Source organism: Talpa europaea (genome assembly GCF_964194135.1).
Source record: "Talpa europaea genome assembly, chromosome: 6".
In the NCBI taxonomy this organism is placed as follows: Eukaryota; Metazoa; Chordata; class Mammalia; order Eulipotyphla; family Talpidae; genus Talpa; species Talpa europaea.
The window spans coordinates 85,292,628-85,309,396 of NC_140072.1; the positions used below are offsets into that span (position 1 = coordinate 85,292,628).

Sequence of the window (16,769 nt, forward strand, 5' to 3'; positions counted from 1 at the left end):
GGAAAATACTAATATAGTACTAGCTATTCCATTGACACCACAAGATGTCATTTATATATAAGAAAATTCTCTCAATTGTGAGGATACCAAGATGTGATTCTAATAAAAGTATGAATACAACATGGTTACCAACCTCAAGGGGCTTAAAATATCTCAGCATGATAGATATGTTTCAACTAGCTAAATATAATGCACAGTACATATAATGCAATGTCAGAAATACAAACTATCCAAGCAAAAACAGACCCTGACAAAATTTAAGAGCTTAGAAACAACTTATTCAAGGCTATTGAAATAGGAGAGAGACCACAACATAGTCTGAAGTCAACTCCACTGAAACAAGGAATGGTAGAATTGTTCGAGGGGAGGAGGAAATACTTTGTATTATAATAAAATACATATGATAAGAAATTTCCCATAAATTTCAGTTGTAAATGCTACATTTTCTATCTCTAGCAGAGCAGGTCCATTTTCTAATTTTCATAATCAAAAATTACCATTTCATCTAATAATGTTACTATATTAGTTTGCTGGGGCTGCCATAATAAAATACCACAGAGTGAATGATTTAAGTAAGAAAAATTTATTCTCTTATAGTTCCAGAGCCTGAAAGTTCGAGGTAAGGGTAAGTGCAGGCTTGATTTATTCTGAGGAGACTCTTTTAGATTTGGACATTGAAGTCTTCTTACTTCATCCTTCTCCATATACTAGCGTCTCTGGAGTATTTCTGTGTGTTCTAATCTCTTCTTACATGGACATGAGTCATACTGGATTAGGGCCACCCTAACGGCCTCATTCTGAGATATGTGACATTCTGGGATTTAGAACTTCAAGATGTACATTTGGAAAGGCTACAATTCAGCCTGTTAATAGTTAACAGCAATTGCTTAATACCCAGTTCATGTTCAATTTCCTATAAAGAGTATAACATATTATGAACTAGGTGTATTGTGTTGCCATGGTGTCACTTAATATCTTACTCTGTGCATCTTTTTTCAATAAACTGGTAGTTAGATTTACAGGCTTGATCAGATTCATACTCAATTTCTGTTTTACAATCATCATATGTTTTTTATCTTTCTGTCACTGTGGTGAATTGCTTTGTTTGATTTCAGAATGTTGAACCATTATTTCGTCCCTGGAATAAATCCAACTTGGTCATGGTGTATAATCCTTTTTATGCATTGTCAGATTTGGTTTGCTAAGATTTTATTGAGGATTTTATTATCTGTGTTCATAAGGGAGATTGGCCTGGAGTTTTCTTGAGTTGTCTTTGTTTGATTTTGGTATCATTGTGATGTTACCCTCATAAAATGTATTTGCAAGTATTCCTTCTCTCTCAAATTTTTTAGAGTTTGACAGGATAGGCATTAATTGATCTTTGAAAGTTTGGTAGTACTCACTTATGAAATTATCTGGTACTGTGCTTTTGTTTTTTGGAAGAGTTTAATTTCCTTGCTTGTGATTAGTTTGTTCAGGTTTTCTATTTCTTTTTTTTTCTTTTAAGATTTTTATTTATTTATTTTTGCATAGAAGAACTAGGGTATAGGCCAGAGGTGTGGATGGTGAGAGAATTCATCAGAGAGTGGGGAGCAGAACAGGCATATTTACTGAACTACACTGCTAAGGGGAACAGCAGGCAAGACAGGAGAGGTCTGCTGCAACACATGTGGGTTAGCATCCTGGCAGGGGATTGAACTCAGTCTTTAGTGGTAATCGTGCTGAGATTTAACCCCTAGGCCACCAGAGAGGCCCCAGGTTTTCTATTTCTTCCTAAAATCATGGTAGAGCTCCTGCAGGTGAAAGTTAACAGAAGTATGGAGGCCCCCAATGACTGGGTCCTCATGGAGTTTTTAGCAATCAGAGTTGTTTACGTAGACTAATTCTTCAATTATAGGTTTCCCTCTGCCAGTTCTCATCCCCATGGAGGTTTCTGCTCCAGAAAGTTGTGATTTTATATTCACCTATCAGTCTTCCTAATTTGGGATGGCAGTTTGTCCTCACTTCATATGTCTAATAGATGTAAGAAGAATTTTTGAATTTTCAGTTTGTTGAGCTTTTTAGTTATTGTTAGAATGGAATGGCAACTTCCAAATTCTTTACATATGAAACTAAAAGCATTATTTTTTTTAAAGGTTGCAAGTTGGTGATATTGTCATTCTGTTCATTTATCCAGCGGAATTTTTCTGCAAGAAAGTTTCCCATCTATTACAGACGTTAAAGAAAAAAATGTTTTCTTTCATAAATAATTTGACTACCCTGAATTTCAGTTTGTAAAGGAAGAGTAGTTGGGGGGGGGGTGTTAGCTTTATTTACCAATTTCAGAAAAATGAATACATATCCTAGCAATCTTGAGGGGCAACCAGTGAGGGTTTTCTTAAGCATTATTAAAAATTCATTTATTTTAACATTTATAATGTTTCAATCCATTGTAGTCAAAAACTTGGTGCTTTAATTACCACTTCTTCTGCCAGTAAGAGCTCTTTCAAGTTGTATATTATGTCACTGGTGGCAGAAACACATACATATGCAAGACTCTATCTTGTTTCCCAGATAGTGGACATATATCTGCTCACATCCCATTGACCAAAGCAAGTTATATGATGAAATGCAAAGTCACTGGGATGGAAAAATGTGCTCTGCCCAAATTGAAGGCATAAACTATAGTGGAAGATTATGGGTGCTTTGGTGGTAGGTGTAATGTGGTATCATATATTTGAAAAGGTGTGAATCTATAGTCATAAGTCACAGAAGAGTTGTAAACCTCAATGAAATAAACATAGTGTTAAAAAAATGAATTCAAGAGAAATGGGATTTTTTTTTTAAGTTTTGAACTATAATACTATTTACCACACTGGATGTAATGATTGGTTTCATATGTCAACTTTACTAGACTACTATACCCATTTACCTAATCAAACACTAATCTAGCTGTTGCTGTGAAGGTATTATGTAGATGTGTTTTTCATCTATAGCTGGTTGACTTTAAGTACAGGATATTATTCTTGATAATGAGGGAAGGCCTTTTACAACCAGCTGAAGGTCTTAAGAGAAAGAACTGAGTTTTCTCGAGAAGAAATTCTGCCTCAAAACTATAACAGTAACTCTTACATGGTTTTCAATCTACCAGCCCGTCCTAAGATTTGACTTGCCAGTCACTACAATTGCATGTGTCAATTCCTAAAAATTAAGGGATGATGTGAGTCAGTCCAATAATGCAAGGAAAAGAAATAAAGATATCCAATTTGTAAAACATAAAACTATCTCAATTAAGAGATGATGTGATTCTATGCATAGGAACCCTGAAGAACACACACAAACAGAACAGATACACATACACTCATACAAACACTTGTAGCTAATAAATTCAGCAAACTTCAGCCCCAGAACCTTAGAGAAATAAATTTCTGTTTGTTCAAGATACTCGATCTGTTGTACTTTGTTATAGTAGCCTGGGCGGTCTAAGATAGCACTCAAATAAACGAATATCCAGTGATAAATTTAACTATGGTGGTAAAAGATATAAACACACTGCTGAAAGAAATTTTTGAAAGTATAGATAAACAGAAATATATTGTGTCATGGATTACAAGACAATATCTGAAGGTACCAATATTTATCAAAGTGATCTGCTGATTGAGTGCAATTCCATAAAGATCCCAAAACCATCTAAGGAAATGGAAAAGCTGGTTTTCAAATTCACATAAAATTACAAGGGAAGCAGAATAGCAAAACAATATTTGAAAAAATGAAACTAGAGAATTTACATGTTCTAATCTCAAAACTTATTACAAAGCTACAATAATCAAACCATGTGGTACTGGAATAGACATACAGACCAATGCAAAGAATTAATAATCCCAAAACAAATCCATGTCTGCAGCCAATTTGTTTTTGACAAGGATGTCAGATCAGGGGATAAGAATAGTTTCTTCAATCAGTAGCTCTGGAGCAACGCACAAAAGAATGAAATGAAAACCCTACGTCATACTCTACACAAAAACTAATTCAAAATTGATGAATGACTTAAGTAGAAGAACTAAAACCACAAAGCTTTTAGAAGAAAACATCAGGACACAACATTTTGACCTTGGATTCTGCAATAGATTCTTAAGCATGACTATAAAACACAAACCACAAGAGAAGAAATTGATAAATTAGACTTTATCAAAATTTTTAAAGTTTGTGCATCAAAGAGCAAAGAAAATTACCAAGAAGTGAAAAAACAACAGGGATAAACAAATGCAAATCATATATCTGGTAAGGATTTAGTATACAGAATATTTAAAGTGCTCATAATTTAAAACAAAGACAAACAATCCAAGTAAAAAATGAATTAAGGATTAAAATGCAATTCTCAAAAAAAAAAAAAAAAGAGCTATACAAATGGGCAAGAGGGACATGAGAAGATACTTATCGCTAGCCATTAGTGAAATACAACTCAAAACCATGAGGAGAAACTATCATTTCAGACCTAACAGAATGACTATGAAAAAAAAAAAGCAAACATTGGTGATTTACTTTACAAATGGTTTGCAACTGTCTTAGCCACTGTGGAAAATAGCTTATCAATTCATCTTATGTTTAAGAAAAGAATTACCATGGAACCCAGCAATTCCATTCCCAGATATTAACAAAGACTTTCTCCTTACCTATACATTTGTCAGGCTCCTCTAAGTCCTCCAAGTTTCCTCATTAACTTCTGCCCTATGCAATCTGAATACCTGAATCAAACAGTTATAACAAGAATCTAAGTTAGAGCAATGGCTCCACATGTGTATCTAACTACACTCAAACTCTGATCAAATTATTCATCCCCTGTGTTCTTGGTGCCTCTAGTGGGAATCCTGTCAAGTCAGATTAGCTTGAAACCGCCCAAATTCCCTTTTTCCTTATTTCTGGTATTTCTTCTAAGGAAATTTTGTCCACTGATTCTCATCCTGCTTCTACCCTGTAAATATCCAAATGTTCATGCTGTCTTTGGAATTGAGCCTAGTTCTATACAAGATCTCTTTTTTTATTGTAATGGAAATCTATTTTTACTACTTAAGCTACTATCACCTTCGTTGTTTAACAGATTATACCCCCCCCAAAAAAAAACCCTTGAAAATGGGGACTCAAATACAGCCTCACAATATTCATAGTAGCATAATTCACAATAGCTCAAAAGTGTAAAAAGCCCAAATGTATGTTTATGTTTGATTGGATCAAATTGTAGCATAGTCATGCACTGGAAAAGAATATTAGCCACAAGAAGAAATTAAGTACTGACATTTGCTACAAGCAGGATGAATCTGGAAAACATTTCTCAAAAGGTCACTTTTCACTTATATGAAATATACAGATTAGGTAAATCTATAAATCAGAAAGCAATTGGTATCTGCCTGTTCTGGGAGAGCACAGAATGAAGAACAACTGCTTTATGGGGGTGATGAAAAGTGTTTAGAAACTGAACAGATGTGGGGTTGCATTTGTCACTTCAATATATTTTATTTTTATGTTCAATGAATTTCATTCACCTCAACATGTTTTTAATTTTATAACCAACAACCAAAGCTGTTTAAAGGTACAGAACTGCAATTAGACACTACAGTGTGTTCTGTTTACACAGTTTCTGAATTTTCAGAACTCTTCAGTAAAGTGGGTTTTTACATTAAAATTCATTAGTACTGTAAATTACTGTTGTAGGCAGCCAGGCTTGAACTAGTAAATGCAGGAATTATGTCGTTCCCTCTCCACGTGGATGCATTGGGCACCGAGGCAAATGAGTTCCAAGATCTTCCACAGGACTTCCCACCCCAAAAGCCACAGCCCACCTCATATTTTACGGCCTAAAAAGGCAAGACTCTGAAGGTGGTCCAGGTCCCGCCGCCTGGCGGCCGATTTTCGCACGGACTTCTCTGGAGACATGCCCGCAGGCCCCACCCCCTGGCGCCCGAGCCAATCACCGGCGGTAAATTCCTCCCAGCCCCACCCCTTCCGCCCACAGACGCACGCTCGCCCCGCCCAGCGCTCCAGACGGAAGTGCGGGCGCCGGGACGGGCCGGGGGCTGCGCGGGGGTGCTGCGCCGGCCGCGGGGTGCTCCGACCGGGCAAGTATCCTGGCGCGCGGAGTAAGCCGGCCCCCCCCTCATTCCTGCTGAACTAGCGGCTGGGAGTTGAGGCCCAATGCGGCGGCGGCCGGCCCTGGTGGGCAGCGGAGGGGGGCGTGGCGGCGGGAGGGTTAGGCGCGAGAGAGCCAGTTGGGGTCGGAAGTGAGCGAGCGGCTTCCCGAGCGGCTTCGCGGTCATCGGAGCCGGGAGCTCGCGGGGGATGCACATTGTTCCCGGGGCCGGGCCGGGCCGGGCCGAACCGAACCGAACCAAATCAAACCAGCCACCCTGCGGGTGACGCCCCGTCGCTATTCGCGGCGTTGCGCATCTTCGTTTGGGTTTTTTTTTTTTTTTTTGAGTCCGGGATGTCGGTTACAGGTACTTCCAGAAACTCGCGAGAATTCGGCGTAACGTTCCTCTGGGGGCGGGAGTCTTGGTGTCCATGTTGAATAGAGGCTGCCGTAGGCGCCGCTGCGTCGTTGGGCTATTTGCAGGTGAATGAAAGGGTTGGCGCTGTAAGGAAAGGAGAGCCAGGCGGAGTTTCTCACAGGCAAGAAATTTCCTGCGCTCACAGGCGAGGTTCGCCGACCCCCGTTGCGGGAGAGGGCGATATTTTATTTTTTTATTTTATTTTTTTTACTTTTATAAGCCCCTTACAATTGCACCCCGCTTATTTTGACCCCAACCCCTCCTTTCCCGGCTCCCTCCTCCATAGTATGTCTCTCGTTTATAGTTGTTTGTTGATTTTGATTTTTTTCTCTCTTAGTTATTCTTTTTCCTGGTCCCTTATTTAGGTTTTTCAGATTCCCGCTATGAGTGAGACCATCTGGTATTTTTCTTTTTCTTTCTGGCTTATTTCGCTGAGCATGAACCCTTCCAGCTCCATCCATGTTGCTGCAAATTGCATGAGTTTATCTTTTTTGATTGCTGAGTAATATTCCATTGTGTATATGTACCACATCTTCTTGATCCAGTCATCTATTTTTGGGCATTTGGGTTGTTTCCATAGCTTAGTTATTGTAAATAGTGCTGCTATAAACATAGGGGGGCAGGTGCCCTTTGGAATTAATGTTTCTGTGTCCTTGGGTGATGCAAATGGCCCACAGGCATATGAAAAAATGTTCAACATCACTTGTAATCAGGGAAATGCAAATCAAAACTACCATGAGATACCATCTTACACCAGTGAGAATGGCACATATTGAAAAAACTAGCAACAATAAATGTTGGCGAGGATGTAGAGAAAAAGGAACTCTCCTGCACTGTTGGTGGGAGTGCAAACTGGTCAAACCACTATGGAGAGCTGTGTGGAGATTCCTCAACCCACTAAAGATAGAGCTTCATGATCCAGCAATTCCACTCCTAGGTATTTACGAAAAGGGCGAGCTTTTATAGGCAGGGTTTGGCCTTGGAGGGAGGTGGAGAATGCTGAGGCAAAGTTGCTTTTCAAAGAAGTTTTTTCTCTCAGAACTGGTTGGTCTTTCAAACGCTACTTATCAGGCCTTGTGCCAACAGGGCAGAGCTGGCTCCCTGGATGCAGGTGGCAGCAGTAGTTTCAAGTTCCCTCCTTCTGAACCTCATCTCTGCCCTGGCCTCGACCTTACAGTAAACCCGAAGCTGGAGCTGTTGGAAGAGACTCCGGTTTATCAGTAAAATGAACGGAATGATTTCGACGTTAGTTATTGGTAGTTCAGAACCACCGCAAGATGAGGGCTGCGTTTTCTCGGGTGCTGTGTGTTTAATTCCCTGGCAGGATTCACGCGAGGGAGCGACTAGCAAAATTTTTGGAGTAGATTAAGTATGTGATTGATAATCTTCATGTAAATTGGATCAAAATTTAGAACAGTGTGAGCTGAGCAGAATCGTGTATTTAATGCTTTGTTTTTTAGAATCTAAAACTGCTGGCTTGAGTGGTCTGAAAATTGTAAGACTTGGTAAAAAGAATCTAAGATGAAAAATTGAAGAACTTTGAGTACGTGTGGTCTTGTGTCATCTCGGGAAAGTCACTTTTTCTGAATGCCACATTTTGTGAAATGGAAGTGAAGATTGCAATGGTTGTCTCATGATTCTAGTAAATTTTGTTCACAGTTGGATTGTTTGGGTTGTGTTTGACATACTTGATGATTTTTGTGTGTTTGTGTAGCTTAAAGTCACAAAACTTTCCTATCTGCCCAATTTAGTGACTTAGATAACTAAGTTTTGCCTGGAGGTAGTGTATCTTCATTAAGATTCCATGTTCAGAAATTTGCATCTTCACCTGAAATCTGTGAGCTCTTTGAGGTGAAGAGTATTCTTTTTTTTTAAGATTTCTGAAATCTATGGTGCCTGTCGTGTGTGTATGTGTGTGTGTGTGTGTGTGTGTGTGTGAGAGAGAGAGAGAGAGAGAGAGAGAGAGAGAGAGAGAGAGAGAGAACACCAGAGACAGAGAGAAACCGAGAATCCACTGGGGAGCTCCAGACCAATTAATCAGAATCTCTCAAGTGCCTCTGAAGTGCTCCCTAGATTGAGATGAGAAGGCATGTGTGGCAGAAATGAAATTCTTTGAGAAAGTATCTGCTTAAAAAGAGAAAGGGCTGAAGAGACTGGGACTACATCTGACAATTTAGGAGAGGGGTGGGAAATATTAGATTATAACCATTGGATATGATACCTGTGATTTGTGAAGTGAACTGTTAAGTGACCGAACTCAGTGAGCAAACTGTTAGAATAATAGGAACAGTGAGAGCAGCAACAGTGATGATAAATGAAATTCAAATCATTTTTCTCTTTCTTGAATATTAAATATTTTTAAAGAAACTAATGAGTTTAACTTACAAACTTTATTTTGCCTTACTTAGCTAAAACTACTTATTAACTGTGAATGCTGGTTATTGAAAAGTGTGTAAGAAATATATATGCCTCAAATAATTTTCCTTGTTAATTGCTACATCTCATTCATCTATGTTAATATGATGGTTTTGTCGTTTTTTTACTTTTACAGTACCGAAAGATTTATATTAAAAGACATGGTTTTCACCTCACTTCCTCAACAAAGATAGATTTTTTCTTCTTTTCGATGCCTATTTTATACCACAATGGTAAGCTACAGCTCAGTACAGTTATATTTGTGTTTTCAAATGTTCTTTTCCTTCATCTCCATAAAAATACCTATCTTATATTGTATACTGTCAGTTACTTTAATTGGGAAATTACTTAGCAGTCACATGCAAAATGTTCTTTACAAAATATGGGGCTCATCTCTCCATTCAGAGTTAAAATTGTATGTAAGTTACATAATCTTTTAATCTTTGTGAAGTATTAAAACAAGATCTATCCACTTTACCAATTTATTGGCAAGGAGGATGGGTATAAATACAAATAGTTTGTGGGGTACCCCAGGTTTCTCATGTTTTAAAATTCCTCTTCATTTAGATTTTTTAAAAAGCTAACGTAACGTCCTTACTGCAAAAAAAAAAAAAAAAAGAGCCGTCATTTAAACAGCATCAGTGTTAGATTTCTGTTGTCACATTTCTGTTCACCAATTTACAGTTACTAAAGGTACATATGCATAGGATGGGCATTTAACTTTTCCCATTAAAAAAATTGAAGACAAATGGAATGAATCATTTTTTTAATGTTTGAAAGAAGAACAGCATTTATCAGAGAAAAATGAACATTAACTGCCATGTTGAAAATAGATCTCAGTAAACATTTAACTTCCTTCTGTGGGCATCTTGCTATCAGCACCCATTCTGTTATTGGGATGCAAACCTCATCTGATATTTTGCATCCATAATAGTTAATCACTTTTCTCTTAAGTATTTAGAAGAGATAGGAATTAATGATACTTGTATTTACATATGGCGGTATCTATCCAGATCTTTTGACGTTTAAATTTCCAAAGATGAAAATAATTTGCTTGAGAAGACTGAAGGTTTAAAATTGTCCTCAAGTATATGCTTTGTTGTGTTTATTATGATTTTTATATAATCTTACATTAAAGTTTTATAGCCGGAATAATCAAAAGAACCTATGTATTTGCCAAGGGTATATGTCCAGAGTTATGTTTTTGTGATGGAAAGTGGTTTATATTTAATTTCATCCTGAATCTTGGAACTTGTTTCATTGAAAAATCTGCTCCTTATAAGATTTTTTAATAAATTGCTATCAGTTTTAGCTGAACCCTTTGAAATAATGGCATATTTCAGATTTTTTCCACTCATTATATTTTAATGTGGCCCTTTTTTTGCAGCTCGAAAAGGCCAACTATTTTTAATCATGAATTCTCTATCCTCAGGGCTAGCCTGGTAGTCATATAAACCTTTCCATGATTTTAAAAACTGGTAGTATTTATTCTTCCTCTACCCTCTCTTGGTGGGTGCTGAGAGTTCTATCCCATGCTACTTGGTAGATTGAATTATTGTAGTCTATGAAATAAAAGAAAAATGTAGGTGCAATGTGAGTGCCGCGTACACACACACACACACACACACACACACACACACACATATAAATAAATGTGTGTGTATAAATAATGAAAGATTGATTGATACCTCTCAGTGAAATTAAAAATTACTATTTTGAATGAAAAATACAATGACCTTGTATGGCACCCAAAACACAAAAAGAGAAACAAGGGCCTCCCTGGTGGCACAGGGTTTTAAGTCTCAGCACTATCAAGCTATCAGCAGTCACTGCAGCATGAGTTTGATCCCCAGCCAGGGAGCTAACCCACATGGTTCAGCAGACCTTTCCTGCCTTCCCCACTGCCCTCTCAGCAGTGTTTTTCAGTATATCTGTCTGTTCTACTTCCACTCTGTCTCTGGTGAATCTTCTCACCCCCGCATACCTCTGGCTTACACTCTAGTTCTTGTATGCATAAATAAATAGAAATAAATCTTTAAAAGAGAGAGAGAACTAAAATCGTTGGCTATATATTTGCTATAATGTTGATCATACTACTTTTTATTCTTAGATTTTATTACAAAATAATGCTTTACAAAGGAGCAAGACAGAATTTACCTTTTTTCTCCCTCTCATCTTAAAATAAGTCTCTAAGAAACTGGATGAAGGGGGATTAGTAGTAGATTACAAGCCATACATGTGGCAGTAGTACTAGATGCATTTTCTCTTTTCATTTTAATATTACTGAATTGATGAATCTATAATTATGATACATTATGTGAAGTTGTAATTGGTAGCATTTTTTTCTTCCTTTCTGTTAGCTAAAATAATGCTCATGAGTGATAGTATCTTAAATTCTCTGAAACATGGTTATGCTAGCCAACACTTATTGCATTTCTGCTAGGCACTAACCTAGAAATGTTTCATTGTACATTCTGTGTTACTATATTAAGATTTGTCAATTTTAGTTATTAACATATCAATACCCCAAATTTTCAGGATTCCTAGCAGGTTAGGGGAGTTTAGTCTTTGCTTCACTGTAAATACTTGATGCCAAGTATATTTTCCTGAATGGTAGTCTTAAATAATGTCAAAGAAATTAAGTTTATAAAATGTCCTTACCACACCCAACCCTCAGCCTTGTATCAGCTTCACAAGCCCTGGCCAGAGAAAATCATTTTAGCATTTCTAGCTTAATTTGTTTTCATAATCAAGTGCCCAAGACTCGTATTTTTTTCTCTTTTTTTTTTTCTTAAGATTTATTTATGCATATAAGAATTGGGGTACAGGCCAGATGTGTGGGAGGGTGAGAGAGGTAGAGTGGGGAACAGAACAGGCAGATTGACTGAAATACACTGCTGAGGGGAGCAGCGGGCAAGTCAGGAGAGGTTTCCTGCACCATGTGGGATCGAACTTGTGCTGCAGTGGCTGCGGATACCCTCATAGGTTGCGTCTTAATCCCTTTCACCACCAGGGAGGCCCTGTCGTATTTTTTTCTATGTAATGTATTTTGAGCATTCTGTGGAGTGGGTGAAAAAGGGAAGGAGAATGTGAGACTTGTTTTTAGAAAGTTTTAATTTCAGATAATAAAATTCATATAACCACTTAGAAATGTTAAGTGTATATTAAATGTTTTTTTTAAAAAATAACTAAATACACTATTTGCTTTTTATAGCAGCAAGCTTTAGAACTAGCTTTGGATCGTGCAGAGGTAAGGCATGACTAAGTTACATATTGAAATCGTGTTGTCTGACAAAATTTGTACATACTAAAATATCAGGTGATGCCTGGATCATCTGTTAGTTGGACTCCTCAGATAATAATGTTGGGAATGAAATAAAATGCTATGGACTATTGTTTGAACTAGGATGTTGAATTTCTAAAATTATGTTTTCCTGTTTTGGCAAGTTTTCTGATAGCTTAAAGGGAAAAATAGCTCAAGACACTAGAGTACTTGCAATTGGATATGCTATGCATATTATGAACAACCATAAAACATTAAAATATTTCTGACCTGAAATAAAAGTCAGGGAACTGGATGGTTGCTTATGTCATAGCAGCGAAATTAAAGTGCTAAAATTTAGTGTAGTGAAAATTTCACTTATTTTTAACATATATTTAGAGGTTAAGTTGTATTTCTTACAAGTGAGATTTTAATATGAATAAGACTTGAATTACTGGATAGCATTTTTTAGCCTCATAATTGTTTTTTATATACTTAATGTAGTTGTTTATGCATCACGAAAACTTTTCTTTTTCAGTATGTCATTGAAAGTGCCAGACAGAGACCTCCTAAAAGGAAATACCTCTCTAGTGGAAGGTATGAATACTGAATTGATGTCACCTTAGATAATGATAGCCAACATTTATTACAGTCCCACTAGGCAGTGAGCTAAAACTGTTAAATTATGCACACTTTTGAATGTATCGGAAATTTCTCTAAGTTGATGTTAACTAGTATATACAGCCCCACTAAATACATTATTTGCTTTTTATAGCAGCAAGATTTAGAACTAGCTTTCTCTACTATAGGGGGAGTTGTTGGAAAATATGGGAAAATTAAAAAATAACTTCTGTGGTTATTACAGTCACATTTCATATATTTTCTTTGTTTTATTCAATAGAAAATCTGTATTTCAAAAACTTTATGACTTATATATTGAAGAATGTGAAAAAGAGCCTGAAGTTAAGGTAATTACGGTGTGTTTGTGTCATTCTGTCATTTGAAATGTAAAGAAAGAAATTTGAAGAAATTAAATTGCAAGCAATTTAATGAAAGTAGTCACTGTACTGAGTGAACTAACATTTGTTCTAGCCATTTGTTGTAGTCAGGTCTGCAGCTGACCCAAAGACCTGGATAGTCTGGCACCAGGCAGAGCCAACATCACCTGCGTAGGCAGGAGATGGGAACAGTATTTACTGTGTAGTAGAATATTTCATTGGGAAATCAACAGAAGCAAATTCTGTATTATATTTCCCTTTTTTCCCCCAGGAAGTGATTTGTAAACCAAAGACAGGAGAAAAGTAACTTACTTCTTCATGGTGGTTTGCAGCAGAAAGTTAAAGCCGTTATAGGACATGTAGAAAATTCAAGTGTGATAATAAAAAAAATTAGTTACAAAAATAAGCTCATGGTTCCCTGATAAAAAATTTGTTTCTGTTTTGCATATAAGTAGAAACTTGCTTAGTCTACTGTAGAAATGTAGCCTTTTGGAACTTCAGAGGGCTCCAACAGCTTCTGTTTGTCATTTATTAAAAAATAAATACTTTTTCACCCTTTAGGCAAAAATCAGTGGAATCTAGTAGTATCCAGTCTTTAAAATCTTTACATTAAGAAAAAGGTGATTGCTAAACTGTAAATGAATCAGTCTTATGGTATGTTTTCCATACATTTTATTGAGATAGTTGACATACAAAAAACTGCACCTATTAAAAAGTATACATTCTATAAATACCCATATTAGCCCCACAGTAAGCATAAAGGAACATAATCCCTTACCTCAGAGGCAGAATTAAGATAAATAAATCAATATTATAAGCTAGGTTTTGCAACCATTGTCCACCAGCCAAATCTGGGCCACTTTGTTTTTATATATGAAGTTTTGTTGGAATCTAGCCATAGCTATTGGTTTAGGACTTAACTGTGACAGATTTAGGGTACAGCAGCAGAGTTGAAAAGTTGTAAACCATATGGTCCAGAGCTTAAAATACTATTTGGCCCTTTAACAGATAATTTTTTGACTCTGAAATAAACAGCAGCTTGTTTTCTTAAAGAGGTACTCATCATCACAGTTTATTTTTTTTAATCTTAGATCAAATTATGAGGTTTTCTCTGTACTTGAAAACACATGAAAATTTGTCTATCTCTACTAGTTTTAAATATCAAAGTGGCTAAAAGTTGTTTTTACCCCTTATTTTTTTTTCAGTTTTCATCATGCAGTTTTTTGGTTCTGTGTTGACAGATTAGTAATTGATTTTCTGCATGGGGCTGAATATATCGATAAACTCAATATAAGATATTCAAAACATTGATTTTTTTTTTTTTAGATTCTGCAAAATATTCTGTTGTCTAATTTTTATAAGTAAGATTTGACAGAATGAATTGTTACATATATAAGTGAATTTCTTTTAAATAGTATGTTTCTAAAACCATGGATTTTGATGTTATTTATTCTATCAGTACTTCCTGATGGATTTTTATTTTAAACAAATTAGTTTCTAAAGAGCTATAAAATTTAGAGAAAATTATTTTTACTTATCAATTAGATATTTAGGGATCAACATTGCAGCTAATTATAGTTGTTGAACTTGCTTAGATGTAATTTAGGCAGGCTATAAAATATTTAAGAAATATACACTTGCAACAGCACAACCAAAGAGAATGCCCTAAACTTTTCATTTATTTATTTACTTGCATACTTACAGAAACTAATATATAGCATGTTTTATATTTTAACACTATGTTTTAATAATGTTAAGATTATGATATTTGCTGCTTATGTACTCAGTTTTATATTTAAGTATTTTATTGCTTTATAGATCTCTAGTTTTTCTTTATGATAGAAATTAATGTGTATAAAACATAGTAATCATTAAAATTAAGTTTATGTAGAGATCCTATACTTGGTAGCAATACTGTTTTTTTTCCTACCTATTCATGGTGGTAATGTGGACGAACACCAAACAATTGATCAGGTCTGATTTTGTTAAAGCATACCATTTTTTGTTACGCTTATGCTGAGTTATTTTCATGAGCTCTGCCTTTCTTTAAAGCAGAAATTAAGAAGAAATGTGAACTTGTTAGAGAAGCTTGTTATGCAAGAGACATTGTCATGTTTAGTGGTCAACCTATACCCAGGAAATGAGGGATATTCTCTGATGCTCAGGGGAAAAAATGGATCAGGTAAGAATCTCCAGAAAGCAGAGGATGAAAAATCCTCTGCCAGGTAGGATGTACTGTGTTTGGAAGTAGCTTCCACTGAAAGGTCTCTACTTCAGATCAGTAAAGACTTGATAAAAGAAATTTTGGTTCCAAATTTACTCTCTATGATGCCTTATTAGACTATCTCTAATATGATTAGCTTTCCTAAATAGGCATTTGAGAAGTCTTTAGCTTAACTTGATCTTTGAAGTTAAATAATAAAATATATTGTTCTTAAAGTCAAAATTTACTTTTGTTTTACTGCTGTTTCTATTTTAACATAAGGTATTTAAAGGTATGTTTCTTTACATATTGAATTCTACATCTAAAATCTTCAAAATTAAACAAACTCATTGCCCTTTGCATAATTTTCACTTCTAATATTTGTTTCTGTTAGTGTGTATATATAAAAATAGTTTTTGAAATGTAAATACTCTTAAATTTCAATAGAGAAGACTGAACTGTGATATGATGGTATTACATATGGGTTCTACAGTGAACTCAGCTAGTTATATTTCTTATGATAATTATAAAATGTAACAGTGAATTTTCTTCTATAAGTAACTATTTTTCAAATTAGGTATCAAATTATCCTTTTGGTTTACAGATTAAAAATTTTCAAAGAACTTTCAATTTCTGACGTTGGAATTTTACAACTGCTCGTTGTGGTTTGTCTTGTGATGTTATGCCGATGTTTTTCTGTACTAGGTTAGCCATTTTTCTCCTCTCTCACCTAAATTGTATACAGTCTACCAAGTCTTTTAGAAATAGGTAAAGTTGTAAGGGATTTAAATTAAAAGGATGTTAGTAGCACCTTTGGTCTTTTTTTCTATTTTTTTATGAAAAGCCATTTAAATTACGCACCTAGGCTTTTTATTGAGCCTGATTATTTTCAGAAACTTTGTTTTAAAATTAAGATTCTGAGACCATTCGACTGCCTTATGAAGAAGGAGAATTGCTTGAATACTTGGATGCAGAAGAATTACCTCCTATTTTGGTTGATCTCCTAGAAAAATCTCAGGTACAAAATTATTCTCATTAGATTATCCTAAAATTTGTCAACTATATGTTAATTTGTGTTGAATGATACTTGTTCTCAACAGTGCTCAGAACATAAACATGACTTTGTGCATAGTTATGAGGAAATTGGCTTACTATGGGATATTTATCCTTTAGACTGTACTGAAAGGTATTTTAGTTCTTCTAAAATTACTATATTAATTAACTCATCTGTTGAAAATGTCTCTCAAGCTACAATCAGGACATTATAGAACAAACATCTTTACTCCCTAAACTTTACCTCTGACATACTGTGAACTTCACTGAGGGAAAATGAAGCTGTCAGATGAGAATTCCATTTTCTCCTAGCACCT

The 16,769-nt window shown here is 35.7% G+C and overlaps 1 protein-coding gene across 1 annotated transcript in view; it reads left to right on the forward strand.

Moving 5' to 3' along the window:
• Positions 1-6,457: 6,457 nt before the first annotated feature.
• The window catches only part of SUPT20H (SPT20 homolog, SAGA complex component), a gene marked incomplete at its 5' end in the record, with an annotated part of 34,025 nt that continues 23,713 nt past the window's right edge, over positions 6,458-16,769 (forward strand). The window contains 7 exons of the mRNA XM_084234878.1: positions 6,458-6,499; positions 9,131-9,169; positions 12,151-12,186; positions 12,737-12,795; positions 13,100-13,166; positions 15,249-15,378; positions 16,314-16,417. Of these exons, the coding sequence (XP_084091004.1) occupies positions 6,458-6,499; positions 9,131-9,169; positions 12,151-12,186; positions 12,737-12,795; positions 13,100-13,166; positions 15,249-15,378; positions 16,314-16,417 (477 nt within the window). The remainder of the gene's footprint in view (positions 6,500-9,130; positions 9,170-12,150; positions 12,187-12,736; positions 12,796-13,099; positions 13,167-15,248; positions 15,379-16,313; positions 16,418-16,769) is intronic.